This window comes from Pavona decussata, unplaced genomic scaffold, assembly GCF_977016875.1.
Source record: "Pavona decussata unplaced genomic scaffold, jaPavDecu1.1 SCAFFOLD_49, whole genome shotgun sequence".
Taxonomy (NCBI): domain Eukaryota; kingdom Metazoa; phylum Cnidaria; class Anthozoa; order Scleractinia; family Agariciidae; genus Pavona; species Pavona decussata.
Genome location: NW_028145471.1, coordinates 1,384,658 through 1,410,971, shown reverse-complemented (window position 1 = coordinate 1,410,971; position 26,314 = coordinate 1,384,658). Strand labels below are relative to the sequence as shown.

The window sequence follows — 26,314 nt, the reverse complement described above, 5'->3', positions numbered from 1 at the left end:
AGAAACATTGAATTGTTCAGTCGTGTTTTGTTTTGCTTAAAAGCTGCCCTGAAACTCTGTAGCTTTTCTAAGTTCCTTGACTTGACAGGAGAACGTTCCAAACAATAGGACCTCTGAGCACTTATTGGAGACATTTTCCAGATCGAATTGGAGTTAGAAATGCTAATTGGTTTTTTGAAGAGAGGGAAAAACAGGAGTACCCGGAGAAACACCTCTCGGAGCAAGGACGAGAACCAACAACAAACTTAACCCACATGTGACGCCGAGTCCGGGAATCGAACCCGGGCCACATTGATGGGAGGCGAGTGTTCTCACCACAGCGCCATCCCCGCTCCCAATAGTCGCAGTGGAGGAGCATGTAAAACGATCAATGATCGCTTAGATCCCAAACTTAATTTTATCGACATTGTGCCAGCATCAGGTGAGCAAGCGCATTTTAAACTACCAGTTTGATCGTCGAATTTGATTAATTGTCTAACTAGAAAGTTGCCTATGTTTTTATTGCGTTTGAATGAAACGTTCGAATGGTTTGAATGTTAAGCCCCCGGGGGGACTCTCATATGAAAGGGGCGGGGATGCTCGTCGGAAGTATTGAATCAAACCCCTAAAGGAGACCAATCTAGGCATGGCCCAAACTTTTTGACCCCCTAAAAGAGACCATTTTAAAACACAGACAAATAAAAAATACAGTAACTTTTCGCATGCAACCCTAAACTAGACCTTCACGGCTAAATATAATGGCGTTTTACCCAGAACACCCTAAGTGAGACCAAAATCCGAAATTTACACCCCTAAGCGAGACGACGAGCATCCCCGCCCCTTCCATTTAATAGACCCCCCGGGTGTTAAGCGGAGTAAGAAACTAAATCTGGCGGTGATACTCTAAAAACAAGTTTTCAACAGATAAAAGAGCAACCGACGACCAAGCCGGAAGACCAGATCTGAGCACTGAGCAAAATGCATAGAATAACGTTTCCTGTGTTTTTAGATGATAATTTCAGGTTAGGGAGTCGTGATAATGTCTATTCATATAAGTTTCGCCTCTCTAGCTGATTATCTAAAAGTGGAAGAAAATCTTCAAGACAATCAAACTAATCACACAGTTTTTGCTTTAATCACTTTTAATTAACAACTGATTGCAACCGACCTCCGTTGGTTACACTGAGAAAGTGTCAGTTCCCCCTCAGACTGTGAAACTAATTATTTTTTCACTAAATTCTCTATGTACAGAAACCTACAAAATCCCCGGAAAATATGTACAATTTAAGATAAATATCTCACAATGGGACGCTTACCATTTACAATGCAATGCAACCAAAACCCAGAAAAGTCCGGTTCGAAAATCATAGTACGTTTCGTTCGATCCATTTCCAATACTTATGCCAGGATGCGTTTCTGATTAAAGATATGCACTTTTACCGCTCCTTTGAAGTTTTCCAATTTTTTGAATAAATGGTTAGGGCCCCTCCCCAGGCCTCTCGGTCAGTGGTTTGGTTGTTCTAGGACCATCCGCTGACCAAGAATCCCGCAGACCATTGAAGGACTATTTACACGTCACAGGAAAATAAATACGCAACATGCAGGTAATAAATTAAACTCGCGAACAGGTACAGTCCTGGGGCGAGCAAGAACGCACGTTCCCGCCCCCTAATACGGAGGTGGACGACGATCCTATTCGGTCAGCGTTAGGCGAGAGCAGACTAAGAGAGTTCAAGGGCGGACTGTAGGGGCCCGGTATCAAGTTACACTGTTGTTCAGCCATGTCGCATTCACTGCACATTGGGTAGCAGCCGCCCAGAAGGGAGTGTCGTATGTGTGGTAAACTGTTTATTTTCTGGTGACGACGCCATTTCGCGCGGCGATTGGAGAACCAAACCTGGAAAGCAAAGAAAAGGATAAGTTTCGAAAGTATTTTGTCCGTTTAAGTTAACTTAATTTCAATGATCAAATGCTAAATTTTTTGACTGACTTTCCTGTCTACATAGGTCTAGTCCACAGCAATGTGTTCTTTGCACAACTTTACGTCCCCTTGGGGGCCGGGGGGTGATACTGAGGTACATTTGTGACGGGGAAGTGTGAAGACCTCTCTTGGGTTTGGAATTCAGTTGTTTTAGCCGGGACATGACCGGAAATGACTGGTGTCATGTGGAGGAGAAAAGACTTCTTCAGGTTATTTTCTTGTCCGTTGGACTGTTTTGGGTCCAGTTTTAGCCCCATGGGACTTTCTTGGGGGGGGGGGGGTCTATCTTTTTGACTTCATTCGCACCTCCCCGTCACAAATATACTTGAGTAAACCCCCTTCCCTCCCGCTTTCCCTGGGATTTAGCTTTTTTAAAGGTACCATTCCAGAGTGCGTCTTCCAAAGTTTGGGGCCCTCGATACGTATTCCTTTCTATGGACAGTCTAAGTTTTGATATTTTGCAAAAACATATGGTGATATATAAAGGCACATCCACTGGCGGCAGTGTCTACACAGAATGATCTCAGGCAGACATTATTGACTTGAATTTTAACACACGGTCATTCATCTCACCTGCACTCGTGCCTCTGACATGTCAATCTTGTTAGCAAGCTCCTCCCTCGTGGCTACATCCGGGTAATGAGATTTCTCGAATTCTTTCTCAAGCATCTCCAGCTGTTCGGGGGAAAATGTGGTCCTGTTTCGTCTTATTTTCCTCTTCTGGTTCGCCTGGGAATCGTTTTCTTCCTTGCCACTTTCACTTCCACTGTTGTAGGCAATATTTTCAGCATTGCTTTTTAAAGTTTTGTTGTCCGTATCGATGCTTTTGTCGCTGGTGTTGTTGTTGTTGTTGTTGTGATGTATATCACGAGATTCTGGAAGGTCTTCTTCAAATTCCTCTCGTTCTTCTCTCTCGTCGCTTTCATTATCACTGATTTGTTGCATGGTTTCTACCTTTTCTCTCTTTGTAATTTCTTTGCTTGGCGTGCACTGTCTTAGGTGTTGTTCTTCCTGATTTTCTTCTTTGAGCCTCACTGAAAAATTAAAAAAATTAACATATTAATGTATAAATTTAATAGTGCAGAGCACCAATGAATAGGTTAGGGTAAGGGTGCTTTTTGGGACATATTTAATGCATTCTGAAAAAAAAAATACGCTGAAACATCTTTGGTGTATCTGTTGCCTTGTAACGAAAAAAAATCCAAATGGCCACCGAGTAAAAAAATCGAATTCTTATTTATTTATTTATTTATTTATTTATTTATTTTTTATGAAGAAAAATGTGTTTAATATTTCGAGGAATTCTGATTTTGGGATATCCAAAATTTGTCCCCTAAAATCGCGCCTTAATGTCTATAATATAAATTAAGAAGGCAACCTGGAGAAGGGCGATGTTACCATGGTTACTATGAAGTAGATGAGGCTTCCTAGCGTATTAAAATTTAATGTCCAGTTTCCAGTCCTGAGACAGTTTCAGTTTTGTGAATATAAGTGAATCACTGGTGTGATGATCACGTTAATTAACTATGATTTCGTAACTCACCGAAAAAAATTGAAAGCAAACATTAACAAGCTACTATGCCTCCGAGGTAAATTTCTTTACTCGGGCGCAAAACCTAACATACCACCAAAAACGTACGAAACGAATATCTATAAGGCGGTGGTAACAATAAGGCTGACGCGTAATTGCGGGTTGTATTAAATCAGCTTTAGGATTATACGATTCGTGGTGGTGATTGTGTACACGATAGAGATTTTTGAGGAAACATTTATTCGATTTCTGTGGCGGGTACAAGCGATTGTGCTTGGCTGCTTATATTTTCCTGGTTAGCTATATCTGGTTAGCCTTCTTATTGAACTTTCTTACTTTCTTCTGACTGCTTACTTCTAACTAGCTTACACAATCAGGTCCTAATCAGTTCCAGTTAATTTGAAGTCCAATTATTGATCAAAGCAGGTTGGAAAGTTACCTTCACTATGTTCCTCTTCACTGTTTCCCCTCTCTGGCGATGTGATGATTGACAGTTCCGGAGGAGGTTCCAGATCTCTCCTGTCGTATTCGTGAGAAGGGAGTTCCTCAGGATGTGGCACTGAGTGGCACGACCAAGGAACACCGGGGTCGCAAATAGCAGACCAAGGATGGAAGCCATAAATGCTGGCCAGATGTTGTCTTTCCCTCTCGATCATGGCATACTGCGCAGCTCTCTCTGCAGCTTTGTTTCTGAGGATGCGATTGATGGAGCTGACGCTTGGCGTGTTTTCACGATCACAGACGCCTTCTTCCACGAGGCGGTCACGAATCTCCCAGGCAAAAATGGTGGGATTCTGCTGCTTGTATTGAACGATCTTGTTTACTACTGGAGGGGTAGCAACCTTCGGTTTGCTCCCACCTATCGACCCTGGACGGATGGAACCTGTCTCGTAGAATCTTCCCAAGATTTTACTGACGCAGCCATGGGAGACCAGAAGCCTTCTGGAAATTTCGCATGGTCGGACACCGCACGCAGCGAGTTGCACGATCCGGTGACGAATATAATCTGGGAGAGGTCGACCGTTCACGAATGGCCCTCCAAGTTGATTGATTCCGCCGTGGCTTTGGAAAAGGAAGGGTGCTGCCGAGATGAAAGACAAAATGTTAACTTCTTTTTCATGGTTCTTCTATTAAGTATTTACTAAGTTGTAACAAGTACAATTTGTTGTCAGTTGAATAACCTGATTTATAAAAACATAGCCAAATTTATGCCAACCAAATGTGGACTTATTGTTTGATCTGCCTGCTCTTTTGAGCAAACTGATGCTTCTCCATGCAGAACTCTCCGTCACATTAATATGACAGTATCGCGTTAGCATTTTGATATAAAATAAAAATTATAATTTAACGCACACGACAAACAACTAAATAATCAACAACAACAACAACAACAACAACAACAACAACAACAACAAAAACTGTTGTGGAAACCAATTGTTCACTGTTTCAGTTTGAAGGAAAAAGAAAATGTAATTCAGTTTTTAGACAAATTTTTCAGGAAACATAGAAATTTTACTATTAAACATTTACGTTTAAGTAATAAAAACTGATATCAACTGATATGATCAGAATTATATTACGAAAAAGGACTATGTAGTTTCAAACGTGTGTTTGTAGTATTGGAGATAGAATTTTTGCTTTGTTTGTGTGTTTCACATTTTTGACAGCCTTGTTATATTAGCTTGCGTAGCAGTCGTAATCGCGGAGGGAGAAGGGGAACGAGAAAAAGTGAGAGAAGAAAGGGGTACGCCAGGCTATATATTACTTTTTTTCTTTTGTTTTGTTTTAATGTCAGGTTAAGGAAGACAGAACAATTTCAAAATAGAAGACAAAACATTTGTTTTAGCGTGACTTTGTGTTTGAACTAGGTCAAGGACTGGTAACGAGTGAAACGAGCTCTTTTGGCGGGAAAATCACGCCGACGTGAGACCGACAAAAAAATTGCATCGGTGTTTGGTTGTCACCTTGTTGTTGAGAGCGAATTGCTGGAATTGAAGCAACTCGGGCGCACTTCCTCGCGTAAATTTACAGTGTTTTGTCGAGATGGTTAGTCTAAAACCCAAGAAGCTTTTTGACCACAGTCATTCGAATAACAATGGAAGAATTCCACCTCGAGAGCGAGCCATCGAATTCGCAGCGAAGAACGAATTGAAGTTGTTTCAAGTTGACAAACGAAAACATGAATTGGTAAGCTTTTTAAATGTAAACTTTTGACTCAAGAGTTATGTTTTCTTTCTATTGCAGTGAAAGCTTCGATGCCTGGACCCGACAGAATTATCCTGCCAGCCATGAGAGCGCACAGCTGAGTTTTACTGCTCGCCTTCGAAAGCGAAGCGCTGTAAACCGAGACCCAAATGGTCACGAAGACGTTCTTGTCATCGAAGCTGGTAAGTGTGTGATACTAAGTGTTAGCCTGCGTGAAGGCGTCTCCAATTTCTGTCAGTTTTCTTTGTTATGGTGCATTTATCTGCTGCTATAATAGGCCTTATCACGGTTTTCGACGCCATTTTGACGAGTAGGTAAACAGGCTTGAAATAACAGTGTTTGTATGGAAATTCGATGTCAAATGATTTTCACAAAACATTGCTTCTGAAAAATTCATGAATTGGAAACTTTTGGCACTAGGAAAAGGATTTTAAGCAAAAAAAATTGGAGGGATGTAGCTGTGCCAGAAACCGTCCAGTCGTGTTTTGAACTTTCCATACTGATTCCCGGTATTTTTTTCCGCGAACTATTTTTAGTAGCAAGTCACGGCTGGTTCGCTATACAGACAAATGTATGGAAAGTCTACAACACGACTGGATGCTTTCTGGCACAGCAACATTCCAACAATTTTTTTTCTTAAAGTCCTTTTCGTAGTGCCGAAAGTTTCCAATTCACGAATTTTTCAGAAGCGATGTTTTATGAAAATTATTTGACATCGAATTTCCATACAAACACTGTTCGCCTACTCGTCAAAATGGCGTCGAAAACCGTGATAAGCCTATTATGGACGACAGTTGCATTCCTAGGAAGAAATGTAGACTATAAGCGTGCAATAAATGTTGCAAATATACACAACCTTAATTTCTCTCTTAAGTTCTTTCGACGAAAAGAATAATAATAAAATAAAATAAAATAATAAATAAATAAATAATAAAAAAATAATAATAATAGAATAATGAAAAGTCTTCTTTTAGCGGGGGGAGGGGGGGGGAGAGCTTTTTCCAGTTTCCCCTCTGGGGAAGGTGGTACTCCATATAGTGGGTTATATGCAAAGGCTACCTCCAAGAATAGTGCCTTTTCCCCATCGTTACTGTATGCGAAAGCATAGCGAATTTAAAATTTTAGCGTTTTAAAGGGTTCCCAAACTAGACTGTGAGCCAAAAGGTTAGAAAAAGTGGCAAAACTGAGCACAACATCCTCGCAGAAATTTCAATGTATCCATTTAAAAGCATGAGGATATTCTTCTGTCTTTGTTGTGTCTTTCATGTAAAAGATAGTTACACTCTTGTTTAATGGGTAGGGGTTTCCATTGAAGAGCCTCCTACTATGCATCTTCGTTGACCAACCCCCCTCCCCACCCAGGCTGAAGTAAAACACCTCTTGGTCAATCTTCTTCTTATTCAGCGTGGTTGGGTTGGGGAATCTTGTATTGTCGTATCGCGTATTTCACTTGTTCCTCCTCGTGTATTTGACACAGTGTTCTCTTTAATAAAACTTCCTTCAATGTTCAGGCAAATGTGAAAACTGGAAACTTCCTTCAATTTTCAGTACCCCTCGCAACTAAGCGAAAATCCATAAATTAACTTTTTTGTTTACTACACAGTTCTTTCCCTAAAGCTGGACCTCAGGTTGAGGTACACAATTATACATATTAACAAAGTACTTTGTATCATTCCTTTTTTTTTAAAAAAAGAAAGAAAAAACTTTTTCTTTTCGTGTAGTGTAGTTTTCTTTGCAGTGGTTGACAAGACGCCGAACAGGGAGGGAATAAAGTTCACCTGTTTGTGCTTATTCAGTATAGAAACAAGCTAGTCATGCAGAAAAAGAAATGCGAGCGAGGCGTATAATTAAGTAACTGAGTTTTACCATAATTCAGAGCTACAATCAGAATGACATGCAATAATTAAAATGGCATTGTTCATTCTCAAGGAAACTGTTTCCTTCTTTCCTTCATCATACACTGTTTGTAGATAACTATCAAAGTTTATAATTTTTATATAACATATGCATAAGTACGTTTTTGTTGCCGTTTTTATTTCGTAGGATGAAAAATGAACTAGGGGCGAGTAAACAAAGTTCCAAAATTTTTATTGCTTTAAAAGATTACCGGATTTCTGCAAGGTCAAAACGATGAAGAAACAATCCTGGATATTAAGGGAAATTTCCCGCTTAAAGTGATAAAATTAACAAAAGTAATTATCTTGTACTTATTCTTGAATGTCTCACCACCCGCAAATTAACCAATGTCAGACTCTTGAGAGCTCTCGGGTACAATATTAAGACTATTCGAGCGTGCCTTCTTAATACTTAAATTTATCAGTGTACAGAAAAGCAGGAGAAGGAAGAGGCGTTCACCATACATATAGCTGATTTTGGGCCGTAGATTCTATACCATACCTTTCCTATATATATAATGTACCGTTTTAATTGCTTGCTTTGCCTCTACTTTATAGCTATTAAAGTCTTTTTGAAATCGTCGAGCAACGAGTTAAATTGCTGTTGAGTTTACTTCATTCTCTCCCGCGATATCTGGTTAATTAGTTTTCTCGACAATTAAGAAACTATAAATCACTTCTGATTGGTTGAAGTCAATTTATAATAGATACGAACTTACTATAACGGAATTGGAAATGAGAACACGATAAAAGTTCGTAACCTGCAAATAGCGTCTACCAGAACAGGAGTGTTCACCCTAAGTTTGAGTTCTTGTGCCGTTCTGAACTAAATAATCACCATAATTTGATATCTCTAAGGGAGTTCGAATAGCAACAAAAAAAAAAAAAAAATCAAAAATAAAGGTGCTAACGATAAGATGCCTAAGTTTAGTAACATTAAGGCAACAAGGCGATCAAATTTTGCCCGAAATGAAGTTTTTGTAAAGGTTAGCTCTGCTGTTGACATTTTTGTAAGCTTACTAGTTTAATTTTTATTCTCCATTTGTTACTAAAATTTCACCCAAATGGCAGTTACCCCTTACTGTGGGCGAAAAATAATATTCTCTAATGACAGTAAAGATGACAACAAACGTGTATAAAATCCAGCTGACTGATCTTTGCATGTGATTATGCGCCATATCTCTGTTCAAACGACTCCGGTTTACTGTTTTTGCCGACTGTTTTACTTTTTGATCGATAGCTTTGTCGCATGGATACCCGTCTTTCAGGAAATATCCATTCAAATAAGAATGAATATTAGTGAAAGATTCAAACAAAATACGTTTATTTAACTATATACGTGTATTGAAAAAGGAAGAATGCTTCTATTGAAAAGGTGTGACGGCATAGGCTTCAAAACTGAAGGCGCTTTCCCTTGTGCGGGTTGTGCAAAAAACTTAGACAAACAACGGCGATGAAACTTAGAAGGAGAATAATATGTGCCAAAATTTGAAATGGTCATTTTAAAATTACCTGTGTATCAACGGATATTTATGTTTAGCGTACAATGCTTGGGATTTGAAACCACGCTGAGGAGTAACAAACGTCGTAAGAAAGTATATACAACACACGAGGCCTCAGGAGAAAAACATCAAAACTTAACGTGCAAGAGTTTAGTTTACTTTGATCGAAATTGAGAAATTATGCTCCTAAAAATGACAGATATCATAATTGTTTCAGGCCTACTAACATAAACTCGTTGCATGACATTAGGAAAGATGAGATTCAAAACGTTGAACGCTTCAAATTTTGAAGTTCCATGTTGTTTGACTCCACTGACAAATTAAACCACAGCGTCTGAAAACAACCCTAGACTGTAGTTACATCTTGAAATACAATAGAAGTAAGCGAAGCAAAGAAGCTGAGCTAAACAGCTTGCCTTCTGTATGGAGCGACAAGAAACTGTACTTACCGAGGTGGGCCATTTTCTGCGACGAAATTCAGCACTTCGTAGGGTCGTCTTCAGTATTTCGCTAACTTTCTAAACGTGAAGTCGTAGACAGGCCTAAAACAGTTGGGTGTTTGAAGGATTAGCACTTCTGTGATTTAAACAAATTGCGCCGTTCGATCTGAAGTTTTCATACCTTGCGGTCAGTAGTTTCAACAGCAATTATCTTGCGGTCAAGTCTTCTGCCGTATGTGACTTGATGCTTGCTCGCTCCGAGTGATCACCCTTGAATGACTGTTTAAATTCTCTTGTTCACTCAGAATTTATACCCATTTAAATCTTTTTAAAATCAAATTAAATCAGCAGCATTTTTTCTCTCAGCACCACAGCTGTGTGTTTAGGCTATTAATAGAGTCACATTGCCAAATCAAGACTGAGCAATGGGGCCAAGTGGAGAGAGAATACAACAAATCGTACGAGAACTACAGCGCTCTTCTTTGTGGGAACTTTCACATGGGATTCTAGCACGCACTTGCCATCTGTCGTTTATGGTTAATAGAATACTAAATAGTCAACAGATGGTGGTTAAATTGTTCAACCCACGTGAGGCTCAAGGTAGGTCTGCCTTAATCTAATTACCCCTCCCGTACCAATTCTTGCTACACCCCTAATTTTCACACCCCTTTACTAGGCTGTATCGTTTCTTCCACCTCAGTGGTAAGGATGCCATTCTCTTGGAGGTAGTCTTCGTCACAGCTTACTGCTCGGACGATTGTTGTCAGGATGCCTAACGTGCGATGTGATTCTGCTGCACACATTTTAAGGGAAATGTACCATTTTCTGGATGATGTATTGAATATAAACAGCACCTTTTCTCCTTTATTGTTGGCACAAAGGGTTTGGGCGTTTTATGTAATGTTCTATATAAACTTTTCTTTTATGGGAGAAATGTTATCATCTGCTGCAGATTCTAGTTTTCCACGCCATATGAAAGAGCAAAAGATCAAAATTAAGCGAGCCAAATGATACTCTTTTTATTCAAGACAGGCCATCGCCTTAATTTATTATGCATGGGACACAAGAAAGACTTGTTTTGTGAAGGTGAACAAGAGAAAATGCATACTTCGTCTCATTAATGTGAGCATGAAATTACAGTTTGATGTACCGACTCAAAGCCATGTAATTAATTTTATGGAAGTGCGAATAGGACCTTTCAAATCCCCTTAACACTCGTTACAGTCTAATAAAAGCCTGCTCCAAATGTTAACTCAATTCTGTTTGTGCAATTCAAATTGGATACAATATTATGCCCAATATTTCTTCTAGTCAAAATAACACTATTTTCTTAGACTGTGGTTTCATTTACCAGTATTTTATTAAGACGAATCCATGTCCAAATAAAAATAACCCCGTTCAAAAACGTTAATTTTATTCCACCTTTTTTGAAGAAAAAAAAAAAAAAAACAGTTTGTGTTTTAATAAGATAAAGGAAAATAACCTTTCTAACAATTTATAACAAACGGGGTATGATCTTCATCAAAGTGATACTTGAGGGGAAAAAAAATCCCGGTGAAATTTTACCGAGAAAAAATATTATCTTCGTTGCATCTTCTTCCAGGATTGAAATTTTGTGCCTTTTCTGGCTCCTCTCATTAAAATGCCAAATGATCATTCAAGTCTTTGAAATTAATTTTCCTTGGCAAATTGCGTTGTTTGCTTTTTAGACCGCAGCGAAATCTCAAAATTGCACTCTCGATGTTAAAATTCTTAAAAATCCTTTGTTGAGCCCCTTGCCACTATGGCAAATTATCTGATTGATACATAATAAAAGGTAATTAACTACTGTTAATCTATTTATCTAGCGACAATCCCTTCTCAGCGCAGCACGTATCCATCAAATAGAATTATCAATCCATCCGTCCAACACGAAATTAAAACCTTCCTTTTGACTGACCTTTGATTTAATTCGTATTGGTAAAAGGCAATCCCGGTTCTTACCCGCCGGAAATTACTCCATTTTAAGTGCCTTTCAGCCAAACGCAATATTTTTCATGTAGGTAAACTGACGGTGTATTAAAGTGTAATTTTGAGATGACATTGTCAAAACATCCTTGTTCTCGAGAAATTAAAAACAGCGGAATATTTCATTAATCTGCAATAGTTACTTTCACAAATGCCAAAGACTGGAAGATTTGCTTAATGCGAATCGTATCGCATTTCTAGTGTATTACGCGGTAGTTTCATTTCTTTTAAGCGGGCATTGGAGAGACCAATTTGTTAGTTTTGTTTTCGCGCCGCATTTGGCTTAATCAGCACTTACGTACGAAAACAACTCGCCTTTAAAATTTTGGTTTCTTTTCCTGTTGTGCAAATCCCACAATTTGGTTTTATAAATCTCGCTTATCTCTTTTTTTATTATCACTCCTGCTATCTTGCACAGTTTAATAGAGTGTTTTTATCATTGGCTGTTTTGGCGGTTTATAGGTAATGTGTGGGATGATAAATGAGTACACCAGATGGGACACTAATAAACCCAAAACAAGCGATGCATTTGCGCATGCGCAATTCTCAGCGAGTCCTTCCCGGGGGTAAATAGAAGAACCTGCGTGGCGATTGTGTAACTTCAATAGCAAAAGCATTTAACATGTACCTATAAAATAAAGCATCAAAACTGTATCCAAAGAGTCCACGCAATTTTTCACAAATTGGTTTGGATGGCTTGTATCACAGTGTTTTACATTTTCTTTCAAACAGGGACTAAAGAAAATGAATAAAATGCCCTTTGGTCTTTCACAGCAAAATTTTACATGGACGTGAAAATGACTAGTCAAAAGTCGTTACGTCCTAATTATTTAACACGCGGTGTCTTCGCATCTAAATATTACCATTGTTTTACCAAATAATGTCAATCGACCGGCTAAAAAGACCTAAATGTTATTTTTCGTCGTCGTTCTCCTTAAATGATTTTGCTTAGCAAACTTAGTAAATACTAAATATTCAACGAATCCCCAGTTGTCTGAACGAAGCTTAAGCTATGACTGATCATATTGGGAAAATTAATTTTGGTTTGTCTGAGTCGCCATTAAATTCCCTGGAGAACGATATTTAATTCAAAAAACCATTAGCGCGTTTTCGTCCATCAGTAAGTCGGAAATTAGATTTTCAATTTCCATTCCGAAATATCATCTATCAAATAGAACAATCTGCATTGATGAACGAAACGTGAAGTGTAAAGAGCAATTAAGAGGGATTTCTACTTCATTTCCGCCGGCGTACTTATTTTTTCAATCTCAGAGGTCTACACGTAGGGCGTAAATGAACTCGTAGCCTTGAAACCTGTTCACATCCCATGGAATTAAGCCGTCTTATTTGAGCGAAAAAGAGGTTCATTTCCTATGAGTGTGTGAGTAAAAAAGTAAATTTACACACCCCATGTAAAGGTTTCTCTTTTTTTTCTCCCACTTCAACAGAAAAGTAACAAAATTGACACTTCAAAATGTACAGAACAAAGCCACGCAAGGGAAACCTGTACTTTTGTCGGTTCTTCGTAAATGTCGTTACAAAGGTTTGAGCTAAGTTAGCTTTTGTGGTATTTGAAAGCGTTTGGCTTCTTCTGTTCACGACATATACGCAAGGGTATATCAGTATATTTTTTAATTTATGGCGAAACAAAACGAGTATCAAAACAATCAGTATTTGTATAATGTTTTCCTCAAAAAAATCTATAAGCCACAACCATTTCTGCTGATTTAAGCAATGGATTAGTCAGCCTGGGTAAATTTCAAAACTCTGCCTGTGAATTACTCAATGAGTGCTCATGCAAAACGTTTATTTTTTTTCTTGGGCCGTTTTTGAGTCATTTAAAAGAAAGCGTTACCTTAGGCTAGTACATAATTATAGATTACTGGTTTGCAGTTGTTTTAGAAGCCGGGCACAGAGCGGCGTCATGTATGTAGTATGTATGTTTTGTCTTTTCTTTTTCTTTTTAATTTTTGCACATCACAACCGTTTTGCTGAAATAATGTCATTTTCATTTTGTGGTACTGACAGACAACAAGTCTTGCCATGGATAAAATGTGGGGGGCATATTACTGGTTTGTGCAGTTTCAATCTGGATTTCCTTGACCCAAGCATATTAAGAAACAAGCCAAAGCAAATGAGTTTAGCTTTACCGTGAGCGGTTTGTACCGGTTAAGAATGAACGATCAATGAAGTGTAAAGTAGGAAACTAAGCCTATTTCCTCAAAGAAAATGGATCATTGAGCCCCTTTCTCTTCTCTCGGAAACGAAATGGAGTTTAAGGTGTACTAAGTCTTGAAGAACAGAAAATGAAAGAATAATTTAACGAAACGAACTTTCTTGGTATATGTCAATATTACAATGATCAAGCTCGAGAAATCATTTCCAGTTATTCCGGAGGTCATTCTGTTATTTGGCATGGATGAAATAACATCAAATGCATCCATCGAGTGGATTTAACTTCTAGCAATAACAAGCTTAGGTTATGAAAATGCTAAATGATACATTTTTTAATTCAAATCCTGCGAAGAACGAACAAACCTCCGGAAATCACGGCAAGTAAGTTTTCTTAAACCATCCAGTTTGTTGATAGCTGGTTAATAAAAATAACTTCAAGCATTTTCAAGCTGATTTGGTGCCCAGTTTACTCTATTATCCTTATATATTAAGAAAAAGAATCGCGATCCGTTGATTACTGTTGTAAGGGCAAGAGTTAAGCAGAACTTATTACAAAATCTCAGTCATCTCTCAACCTTGCACGCACACCACAGCCCTTTCCAAAAGAGACGTGCATACTTTTCTGAGATAATATCAGACACAAGAAAATAAAAGTAAAGATTCTAACTTAGCCTGGCAAACGAAGTAAGTATATTTAGCAAGTTCTTACTGAGCGCAAGATATCATAACAAGGTTGGGGGGCGGGGGTATAAATGTATAAATGAGCTGGGAAATTACTTCGGCCAAACATGAGCTCGTTTGATTCAGCTATGGTTCTGGATATCGTAAGATTTCTGAAACTATATAATGAATTAGTTCAAGGACGTACATGTGTGCCTATTTCTTACTATCATGGAGAATGAATGTCTTTTCATTTTATTAAAAATTTAAATTTAAATTTAAATTAAGAGCGACAAAAAGAGAGAAGACAGCGCTTTATCAAATAGTTTAAGGTAATCTAAACGCCGTAAATTTAGTTGTATCTTGAAGGCCGTAAATGAGCTTGTATCGACTTTATTTTAATGGTGCTTCTGGAAAAATAAATATATATCTGTATAAATCAAGTCGCATTCAGGATTGACTTTGTCGACTCTGTTCCTCGATTTTGCGGTGTTTCCTTGTTGGTTCCCTAATTATGTAATTTTCTTTTCATTTTCTGCGGGTAGTTAGCAGATATCGAAGAAAGGGAAACAATACTAGTTGCGGAAACAACAAAGACCCGTCCAATTTCAAGGCAACCGTCAAAATTATCACAAGGTCTTGTTACAGTTATTGACTTAGCGTAAGACACGGGCCAACAAAACGTGCGAAAACATGAAAGCTTGACTTTGTTACTTTATATTGTAGGTCGTATACTTGGGCCGATAAATGGGGAGGTTTTGATCCAAACTGTAAAATCCAATATGCCAAAGAAGCACGCTTTTCGTGCAAATGTAAACAATTTCAGAACCAATATATTCAAGTTAAGCCCGTCCAAGGACAGTGAAAAAATAACAAACCAGCCAGATTTTATTTCGTAAAACTCCAGTCAATTTTCTCGCACTTGAGTAAACAAACCTGAAAATTTGTCTTCGTGATCAAAATATTCCAGGTGACGTGTTCCCAGCGGCCGTCATTTTAAGATGGAATTGTGATCAAGGAACGAACTCTCTTCTTTTAATGTCAAGTTTTGGTTGAATTTTAGTTAATTCTAGATTTGAAAATCAGAGGGGAATGCTTCAATTTCGTGTTCTATTTTACGTAAACAGTTGTTGTTTAGGAAGAAATTCGCTTCTCTTTGCCAATGTAAATATCTAGTTCTGCAAACAACCTTACTGATTTTGTACGGGACTAAGAAGCGATTGCAACTAAAAATTGTTTAAGTATTGTAAGCTGCTTTTGCGGTTTACACGAGTTTAGATTCAGTTAATATTGATAGAAATAAAAGAAAGTGATCTTTACTAATATAATACTTGTCTCCAGCAAATTTTGTTCTTCCACGGTAAGGTTAAACTGAGCCCGTTTAGCTTTGACGGGTTAGATGCAGTTGCTTATCATTCGCTATGGCAATATGTAAATATTGCAATATTAGAAGGTCTTTTTCAACGAGATCGAAGCTTTGTTGAGGGATTTTTAATGGCTACAGAGAGAGAGAGAGGGGGAGAGGTTCGAAATTTAATGAAAACTTTGGGAAACATGATTTTGCTGTCTGTCTACGAAGTAATATGTTTTTCGTGGTTTCCTTTTGCGGTATTTACATAACAACATTACTTTTTTAAACATTCGGTTCTCAGGACAGTTTTTTCCCCCGATATTATCTAGATTTTGCTCTTATCTATCTTCACTTCAGCATTAAAAGGAATTTAAAAATACTAACCGAAAGGTTATTATTTCTGGCTTTTGTCATATTACTTTATTGTAATATTTTGTGGCTGAAATAATATAATCATGCTGACAAGGAGCTATAAACTGGTTTTTGCGATATTCTCCATTCAACGAACAATGCCCACTCAAATGAACATGCTTTAATGTTACAAATGTGTGTGATCTTAACGTGCCGTGCCGGCTTTGACATGGCAAAAGTTTCCCGAAACAGAAGGAGACAGACAATGTTTTAACGAAGAAGCACTCGCACGATCTTTTATTTCATTTGATCTGTGATGTACAATAGAGACGCTATATCTCCAGGGAAAAGAGTGACGCCTAATTACCCTTCGACCGCTGCTCGCTCTTCTATAATACATAGTTCAGTGAACGAAAAAAGCTTCCTTAACCACAGCTCAGGTTGACCAAAAAGAGAAACGGAAAAACAATAACAGTCAGATGAACATTATAATGTTCTTCATTTTTTAAACAAGCGTTTTAATTAGTTCACAGCGTTTTTCCAAGAGCGTTTTGTTGTAAGCTTTAATCTCTTTTCATGATCTCAATAAGATCAAAATGTATCGAACTTTTGAAATGCTTTCAAATGAAAAGAAACGGAGTTTTAATTGGCACATTGCGTTTTCAGGCTTCTACCACCGTGCACGACAGCAACGGTAGTTAAATAGTATATCACTGCAATCTAAATTCTTACTAGACGACGGAAAAGCTTTTAGCTTGTTCCCGTCATCAATTTCTTATCTTTATCTTTTGGAAGAGGTAAGATGTTCATGATATATTTTGAGTACCGTTTTATCCTGCAATTTCACGAATCTCTGAATCGAAGCAGAGGTAGTATATAATACATGATTCAGATACTTTCTGTGAAGAAACTTTCTCGTTTGTCCGTGAAGTTAAACTCCTGACTCTTAGCGTCCAACTTATGCTTGCATCAGTAGAAGGTGAAAGCTTTTACAAAGAAATTTGCATGACAAACAATGTTTGTGTACTTTGTAGCTCTAAATCAGGATAAAACGGCCCTTTTACTGACACCAGTGCACTCTACAGATAATATCTTTAAGGTAGCTTGCTATTGTTTTCCCTGCCCGCACGTTGCAAGACAATAGGAACTTGTTTTAACTAAATAGCCCAATAACAATTAGAAAGTGATTAATGCTGGGTAAATTGAATATTACTTTTGAAGACTTTTAAAGTCTTTCGAACCTCAGACATGGAATAAATATCGGTTTCCATTGAATAAAGTAATTAAAAACATAACCAGATGATGCAAACACTAAAAGTCGCACGGACTTTTATTTGGAAAACTAAAGAAAAACACGACGCAGTCTATCATTCAGCAAAGATTCAAACGGCGAAATTGAACAGAAGCCCTACAACAGCTAAAAATGATGGATGTATTTAATTAAACGCTGTTTGTGTCCAGCACTTTTCTCTTTAAAGAAAATTGAAAATTGTTTTCAAAAATGCCGCAAAGTGGAAAGCAATTTTCACCATTTTCCATTCAGCGACGTTTATTGGCCTTTCTTTAGCTATTTCTATTTCTAAACTATATGCAGATTTGACGCGGCATGAATGATAGCAGAGTTTCCAACCACACTTAGAACAGATACATGTAGTGCCTATTTGCACATAGTTTAAGTTGTAGAGTGATCAAAGTCGATACTTTTATTGCAATAAATTCTTTGCCGAGTCTACAGAGCCAACCTAATAATGAACCGGGAGCATTCTCTTCAGGCTGACAAAGCAGTGTTTTATTTGTAGTCTGGTAGAACATCAGATACGAAGAGAACATCACGTACGTATCACGGGTGAGACAAGAACTGAACCGAAAAACTGGACGCAGTCTCAGGCTAAAATATTATATCAGAAATTTCGACCTCCGCTCCTGGAATTATTTTCATGGACCATTAATTTGAAGAGTCTTAGTAATATTCTTGTAATTGTTATGTATCTTAATGTTGTAATTAGTACAATGTACAAAGATATCACAATTGATGCTAGTTTCTTTTCTAGGGACAACGTGTAACTATATTAAGATTTTTTCCGTTTCACATTCTAAATACAACTTAAATTTGTCATTCATAGGCCGAGGATGTTACATAAAGAACCTGTAAGGTATAAAGTAATATATTTCCTTTCCGCAATGTTTTCCCAAATTCGCTTCTTGTCACTGGTAACAAAATATGAGAACATTATTTCGGTAGGGTAGCTCATTCAGAGGAAGGCTGGTGATTCAGAGAGGTCCATTAAATGAAACACAACATCGAGTTTTCTTCGTACAGGGCAGACACCACTTTAGTTAATATAAATTTGCGGTTTCTCTTTCTTTTTCTTATGGACATTCAAATGAGAATCTAAAAGGTAATTTTTTTACCGTGAATGTGGGTTACAAAGCCTGTACATTGAGGTACGTTTTAAGCTCCACCCTCTCCTTTTCAATGTTGTTGCTTCCACATAACAGCTAAAACCAGACAAATAACGAATGGAAGAAGGGATTTTAGAAGAATTGAATGGTTCGCTTCAGTTGAGTTTCTTTGGAATTGCAAATCGATAAATATACTTCAATTTTCACACGATCACGGTCCAGGTTCTTGTTACCGCCAAAACAATAACTAGTGATAAAAAATATATATCTTCGTGCTTTTCATGACTCTAGTAATATGTTATTTAATTGGATAAGGGGCCAGGGGTTAGTTTCTAAAGAAGCTGTGGTGCTGCGTCAGTGAGAAGTAGACTGAACGGCGAATGTTTGGTTTGTCAAAAAAAATTCGAATGCTACGTTTCGAGTGTTAGCCCTTTGTCGGAGGATTCGCTCTGACGAAAGGCTAACGCTCGAAACGTCAACATTCGAATTTCTTTACGGTGGCCAATTTACCTTTAGTTTATCAACTCTATTGATAAACCATTCATTCGTTATTATTTAATTGGTTTTATTTTCTTTGTTAAGATTTTTTAAGAATGCTCAGATCAAATGAAACTGTATTCTTTGTCTGTTTTCCTCTTTGATTTGGGTTAAAAGGACACTTGTTAATTACGAACGAATCGGTTTCGTCAAAGGCCTTACAAATGCATTTCGTAATATTTTATCATATTTTTCTGTATCTCACCGATAAATTTATTTGTGAAGGTCAAAATGCCCTTCGCGTTTACAGATGCCATTTGCTGTAAAATACATTATTTTCAGTTTTTTTTGATTTGATAAGAATTCGTCGTTCGAAGAGACCATTTGAACCTTAATTCACTTTTGAAGAAGTGTGTCTCACACTCATTTTGATTTATGAATAAATACACCTCATTTAAGTTTCGACTACCTAACGCATCGTGTCAATAATACCTTTCTGCTTTAGGATTAATTTTAGTTGCGTACGAAGGTAAATTTAAACGAGCTTTACGTACGTAAATAAAATAAGAACGGCTTGCTTAAACGTAAAAAGTTGAGTGCAGTTCAGACATTTTATACATCGCTTTTATTGCATTTATGTACTTCAAGCCTTAAGGACGGTGCCTACTATTGTTACTGCGCATACGTTCTGCGCATCTCGAGATACTCGGGTTTCCTATCGGTGGTGCCTACTAATACAGGAATATTTTTGCGCGGTTTAAAACTATACGGAGAAAGTAGAACTTAGCAAGTGCTTCTGGTATCTCAAAAGAAAATTGGGGGTAACCATGCATTTTTCAGAGATAATTAAGCTTCAAGTTAGGAAAAAATCCGATACATTGCTTTATATATTGGCGCTTTTTAGAGATATTATTGCTTAGTTATCTCTGAAAAATGCATGGCTACCCCCAATTTTCTTTTTGGATTCCAATAGGCCTTGCTAAGATCTGCTTTTCCCGCATAGTCATAAACCGCACAAAAATACTTCGCTATTAGTAGGCACCGTCCTTAAGGTACTTCCTTACGCACGCAAACTGTTACACGATAGTGGGAATCCAACCTTTTTAGTGAATCCACCTTAATTCTAATCTATGTTAATTTTCCTAAAACTTGGCAAAGAGGTTGAAAATATTTTGCTCTAATTAGAGCTCAAACTGGCGAAAAGAACAAATTGGCAAAAAGAAAAAAGCGTTTCCCTCCTGGTAACCCCAACCTTGTTCTCTCTTAAAAGTTTCTTCTGGCTATATTCTCTCCGATTTGATAATTCCAACGATTTCACTGAACGAATTTGAAGAAACAACGAGTTAAGGGGAGGTAACACCTTTCATGAGATGTGGGTCCCATGCTGCGCTTGCTTATTCCAACGCAGGTCGCAATGCAGTTTCTCTCAATAGCTTGGGACAATTCCGATTGTTGCGTTGTATCATACCCAGGGATGTATTGCATGGCTTTAGCTGTTATCGGAGAAATATAACCCGACCACTTATATAGACTGGGTGACTCCAAGATATGGGAATCTGTCAACCTGTCAAGTTCAGCTCGACACCACAGAAGACATCTTTTCTGAGGTGGATTCTAGACGGAATGGTGATAATTATACATTTTGATGGATTGAATTCCATCTGCCATCGATGATGCTGTTCAAAGTTCTAACTTACATAGATCAGATTGGAGGAAAGCGCAGTCGCCGAAATCCAAAACAACTGCATCACTTAGAATTACACCATAGTAATAGAACATCGTCAGACAATAGTCTCAACATACAGAAGATCGCAGGTTATCGGGCAAGTCATTTACATATAATAGAAATAATAAAGGACCCAGAATCGTACCCTGCAGGTACACCAGAAATCACTTTAGAGGTACGGAATGATTGACCCTCGCAGACTGAAATGATGGGGTCGCTGTGTGACGAAAGACTCCAGTCCTTTAGGAGTGAACCGTGGATTCGATAGTACTGCAGTTTCTGTCTTGTGTGGGGATCTTGTCAAAAGCTTTGGCGAAGTCCAGAACAGCTGCATGGACCGACGAGCTCTGAATAGCATTTGCCATATCGTCAGGAATAGTAAGGATAAATTGTATTTCGCGCTGAAACCAATCTGATAGGATTTTATGATTGTTTAGATGTTTTATATATATAAATAAAAACTATGAATAGTTTGATTGATTTTATTTCATTTATATAGACAGTAAAAAGTACTTGATCCTTCACCCTGAGAGGATCGGACCAGAAAAATTCATTAATTTGAATAAAAAATCCCATATGCTAGCAAGGAAGTTTTCATATTTTCCAATAACTCTTTTTTAGACTAGATGAGTGTAACTGTCTCCCCGTGGAGATAGTTAACTCAAGTTTTTTAGATCCTTTTAAACTGAAGTCGTCGATTCTTTTAGTTAGTTTTAAACCCCCATGAATTATTATTATTATTATTATTATTATTATTATTATTATTGTTTACTTTATTAGTTTCAATCAGTCGTCATTCACAGTGACAAACGCCTTAAGTTTGTTTGCGTATATTCAGTTCAAGACTCAAAGCCATTATTTTAACAGCAATGGTCCATCGCGATGGTTGGAGAACTTATTTTTGTTCTTGATTATTACATTTTGTTGTGGCTTTGGGGAAATTAATAGAAAAAAAAAATTAAAAAAAAAAAAAAGCCGGAAAATAAGCCTTGGATGGATAACAGCTGCGCCATATTACCAGCGATCTGTAGAGCCACCTTAACAAGATCACTGGGAAAAGTACAGCAGACAACCGAACAAACGAACCAGCCCAAGAAATAACCTTTCTAAGCTTTGTGCCTCTTACTGAATGCATCCTTATCGTTACAACCAGTCTGTGTATCTTGTGTTATTCATGTTTACAGTCAACCCAGGTCACGCGTGAACGATATTTTTGAAATTTGAACGGAGTTTTGAAATTTACATGTCAGTTTTCAAAATTGCCAACGATATTTCAGAGTTCCCGTATAAATTTCCCTAGCTTATTGACAGTATAAAGCTATGAATTTTTCTTTACATTGCAAAATTGAATATTTCAAAAATAACAATTGTTTCCCAAGTATTTTGAATCTTTTTTTCAGTTAATGCGTCTTTTTTGGAACGATTTGCAGAGAGATGTCCAACATTTCATTCACACGTCGGACATTACAAAGAGTAATTCGAATGTTCATTTCATTCTTGGAATTACTGTTTACGCGTGACCTGGATTGACTGTAACACTGATTTCGGCATTCGATGAGCAAAGGGGAATTGTCAACATCTATTTATAGACCTCTGCCTGCTGTAATTTTTTCCCCGCGTGTTTTCGACAATGAAATGCGCGATGCCGATGATACATAATGAGCTATTGTAGGGGATTTTTTAACTTGAGAGGGGCAACCCCAATTTTGTTATTATTTAACCAAACTATTTAACCTGAACTGAATGAATGAATAAATTAATAAATAAATAAATAAATAAATAAATACAAGCACATGTAAGTAAATATAGTTAGCAAGTATATAAAATTAAAAGCTATATAAATAGTGGAATATAAAATCGCAAGCCCTTGGTTGTTTTAACTCGGTTTTACTTTACTTCTCAGACGCCATGAAAAAAATATATATATATATTTATTGGCCCGATTTATACTAGAGACAGATCATCCGTCTGAGACGAACTTGGGCAAAGAACGGTTGTTCGTCTGATAATTCATGACGGATCATCCATCCAGACGAAATATCCACGGTAGTTCGTCTTGCCAACTGAAGACGAACCATATTTAAACACAGACGAATTATCATAAGCACTACTGTTCTTTAATTTGCCCAAGTTCGTCCCAGACGGATGATCCTACCCTAGTATTTATACTAGACAGATGATTTGTCTTGACGGATGATACGTCCCTAGTATAAATCGAGCCAGTGATTGTAAAGGATTAATAAAATTAAGATGAATCGATAACGGAGCTTCTTAAGTGTACAGTGACTTCCAGAATATTTCTCCTCTGTCATGTGTACTCGTTTCCATCGGTTGTATCTATTTTTCGATTGTTCCATTTGCCCCTGTTTCTTCTTTTACAATGTGTTGGAAAAAAAAAAAAAAAAATAAATAAGCATTACATAACGTTTTGCTCGATTTGAAGAGACAAAGAAATTTGTCGGCTAAAAGTTTGCGAAGAACGTCGAGGTCCTTACCCAAATAAATCAAGCTGAATAGACGATCAAACCGAGAGCAACAACTGTTATCTTTGCAATTTTCCAGTGTGTTACACAATGGAAAACAAGCAGTTTCTAGCATGAAATTAATTAGATACTTACCTCAAAAGCGCGCGAGCAAGTTTAATTAGGTAGATCCTCTGGCAATTGAAGAATTCGTGTAACCGCCTTTTTTGTCTTGAACGTTCTGTTCAGTTGTAAAGCCGTGATTGTCTAGAGTTCTCCAGTCCTTATCAGGTAAAAATTAATAACTTATTAATTCAAAAACTTAAATTGGAAATTTTCGTTGAATGCAAATTTCCGATTTAATTTTTTTTGATGAATTAAGATAAGATTTTAACCGTAGGGGGTAAATGAAAGTTCACAATAAAAAACACACTTAAATTAACGGTAACCTATACTCCTTTATATCATCAGCATATGATTTGACGAAATTAGCCGTTGTAGATACGTAAGAGCAGAAGACTACGAAACCATCACTGTTATACAAGCTTCTCTTTTAAACACAATATGTTGGTTGTTTTCAAATTCGAACTCTTACTGCCAGATATGGCTAATAGATGCTGTCTATCTGGGTAACAAACTTCCCGGTTCTGAGTGAAAACTATACGCAGTTTATTCCTTTTTCCCATCTTCTATGCTTTTAAAATTTAAATTTTAAATTTTAATACTTATATAGCGCCCTTTAACATCTAAATGATCAAAGGCGCTTTACAATCCAAGAAAGCTAATTACAAATCAAATCAAATCAAATCAAATCAAATCTTGGTGTTTTTAACAATACAGTTAATTAAGGCGAACCCCAAGTAAAGGAGATAAGTTTAACGTTTAACGTTTTTTTGCCCATTCTCTTCTAAAGATAAATCTTTGCTTTATTCATTTAACGGTGTGGGGGGTAACTTAACCTTTGAGTCTGTGAATGAAAAAGAGAATTTAATGTTAATTTGACAATAATTTCCCGTGATACTTTTTGTATTTCAGTAGTTTTCAAGCCAGTAGAGTTTAAGTTTTTTGGTGCAGATTTCAGCCATGCACTTTGGGGAGTGATTTCGGGGTTGTCAGTATACCTTGGAACTAAGCAGGTCCGTCGATTTAATTAAATTACCATTGGGTGTGCGGCGGCGTTTGTGTGATACTTTCAACAAAAGCGTGTGGGCTGTAAGATAATAATTATTCTGAAATTACAGCATGTGATGTAAAGTACAATTGATTAAAGAACTGAAATTTATAAAACCATACATTCCCTCAAGTGGTCTCTCTGCTTGGCACAATTAACGTGTACAAGGTTCAAAAACGGCAAACGGAAATTATAATGATAAGATGAATTAATTTGTGACCTAATAAAATGAAATGATATAGCTACTGCATTGAACATTTCGAGAGCGTCCGGAAGGTTCTGTGTAATAGGTCATGCTTCCTTTGCTTTGTGACCTGTTATCGGCCTGTTAGCTATTGTAGCTCTAAACATTAGATAGCTGACAAGTTTGGAAAAAGTGTTCACCTGTTGCATTCTATTTTTAGCGATGTTGCGAGCATAGTGAAAACAGCTGGTAGCATAGGGAAAATTTGTTGCAGACTGACTGATTGAAAGGACAATATCACTCATAATTATAAAAATACTGGCATGGCTACTTATTTCGAATAATGGGGTTTCTCACTCGTCGGTGAATGTTGGTATAAGTAAAGAAAAAGATACTGTGACCCCTTTATAAGCTGTATCTTGCGTTTAAGAAACGTTTTGCGTTTGTTCATTTAATTGTAATGGAATTCTACAGTTATAACGAAATTAATTTTATCCCTCGCTTCATATTCTGCAAGCATGTTTCCAATAGCCAACTTTATTAGCAAATAACCTCACGGGTTTTTGTTTACAAGCTATTCTTCATGATATGGTCCATATGGTGCTATTCACTACATACATCTGCTCTGTTACCTTAAGGATTTTATGTTGTGGTTATCGGCTTTTGTCACTTTGACGTTTGTTTACGAAAGCCCTGCATGAGCCAAATCTTTCTAGGACAATATAAGACTAATCAATGCTTGATGAAAATGGTTTCTGTAATATACGAACTCATGAAAGAAAGTTTCTCATTCTCTCTCGCTTTGCGTGACTCAACAGTCCCCGCCCAATAAATTTTTTTTTCCTAGAGCAATGGTCAATGTGGAAAGCCTAAGTGTATAATTTTAATACTCCTAAGTCTTCGAAATAAATAGAAAACGTGTATGTGTATAAAAACAACCACAAAATTAAATAGACTTGGTTTATAAGGCATAACCCGTTATCGATCAGTAAGAAAAATTAATGTTTAAATATTGAAATGAACCAAAGGATATCATCATACATGGGACTGCTGCTGGTGCGTTTCTCCAGAGAGTAATTTGATTTGACCCAATTTAGGACCAAACACAACCGCAGGGTTGCACTGCTCAGTAGCTTTCTTTTGAATCAGCTCTTCAGAATTTCATCTAGAGACAAGTTAGAGCCATATTTTATTTTATTAGCAGGATTGAAAAAAAGAGAAAAAGCTTATTTACACTTCTACAACTATTAACCTAATTACACACATACTTTAGTTTCTTATCTTACATTTGTTTAACGTATAAACCTTATTCCAAAATGGCTACCATTTTAATATTCTTTTGTCGGTATTTAAATTAGCCTTCTTACCTCGTTCTCAAGCTCAAGCATCAAAAGAATTTTTATCTTGAACGAGGCAAGAAGGACTAATTTGAATGCAAAAAATGGCAACCATTTTGGAATAAAGTCTATAGTCTTTTCTTAATGCGTACAGTACACATTTGCATCGGAAACGACGTGTTTGCACGGTAATTGGCGTTGTCGAGGCGGGAGAAGCCAAGGGATGAAGGAGATAGAGAATATCTAGGGCGTCGGGAATACCGTATTAACTCGAATAAGCGCCGCCTCCGAATAAGCGCTGCCCTCGATTAAGCGCCGCACATGGAACGGAATGGTTAATAAGCGCCGCCCTCGAATAAGCGCCGCAGCTCCGGTGCGGCGCTTATTTGAGTATTTCCATAAGATGATGAAAATACACAGTAATCGCTGCAATGTGGTTGTAAGCCAGCAATGAGAATTTATTTTCATCAATAGTGA

At 37.3% G+C, this 26,314-nt stretch overlaps 3 protein-coding genes across 6 annotated transcripts in view; 2 read left to right on the top strand and 1 right to left on the bottom strand.

Moving 5' to 3' along the window:
- Nucleotides 1-1,094: 1,094 nt before the first annotated feature.
- On the bottom strand, nt 1,095-10,666 carry LOC146481554 (paired box protein Pax-6-like). The gene is made up of 5 exons (XM_085108372.1): nt 9,715-10,666; nt 9,543-9,635; nt 3,931-4,572; nt 2,534-2,994; nt 1,095-1,876 (listed from the first exon to the last, which is right to left on the bottom strand). The coding sequence occupies exons 2-5, from the start codon at nt 9,553-9,555 to the stop codon at nt 1,592-1,594; spliced, it is 1,401 nt and encodes a 466-aa protein (XP_084964498.1). The 5' UTR covers nt 9,556-9,635; nt 9,715-10,666; the 3' UTR covers nt 1,095-1,591.
- LOC146481537 (mortality factor 4-like protein 1) overlaps nt 3,917-26,314 on the top strand; it is a 210,183-nt gene continuing 187,785 nt past the window's right edge. The window contains exon 1 of the mRNA XM_085108381.1: nt 3,917-3,925. The gene's annotated coding sequence lies outside the window, so the exon portion shown is untranslated. The remainder of the gene's footprint in view (nt 3,926-26,314) is intronic.
- The window catches only part of LOC146481543 (uncharacterized), a 164,584-nt gene continuing 143,694 nt past the window's right edge, over nt 5,425-26,314 (top strand). For all 4 annotated transcript variants that reach the window (XR_014864452.1, XM_085108370.1, XM_085108368.1 and 1 more), the window contains exons 1-2: nt 5,425-5,537; nt 5,736-5,878. The gene's annotated coding sequence lies outside the window, so the exon portion shown is untranslated. The remainder of the gene's footprint in view (nt 5,538-5,735; nt 5,879-26,314) is intronic.

Bases quoted from the DNA above. Each gene is read 5' to 3' on its own strand.
- LOC146481554 (XM_085108372.1), bottom strand. The intron at 2,995-3,930 runs GTAACTTTCCAA...TTAATTTTTCAG, and splicing joins TGAAGAGGAACATAGTGAAG to TGAGGCTCAAAGAAGAAAAT. The intron at 1,877-2,533 runs GTGAGATGAATG...TTTGCTTTCCAG, and splicing joins TGTCAGAGGCACGAGTGCAG to GTTTGGTTCTCCAATCGCCG.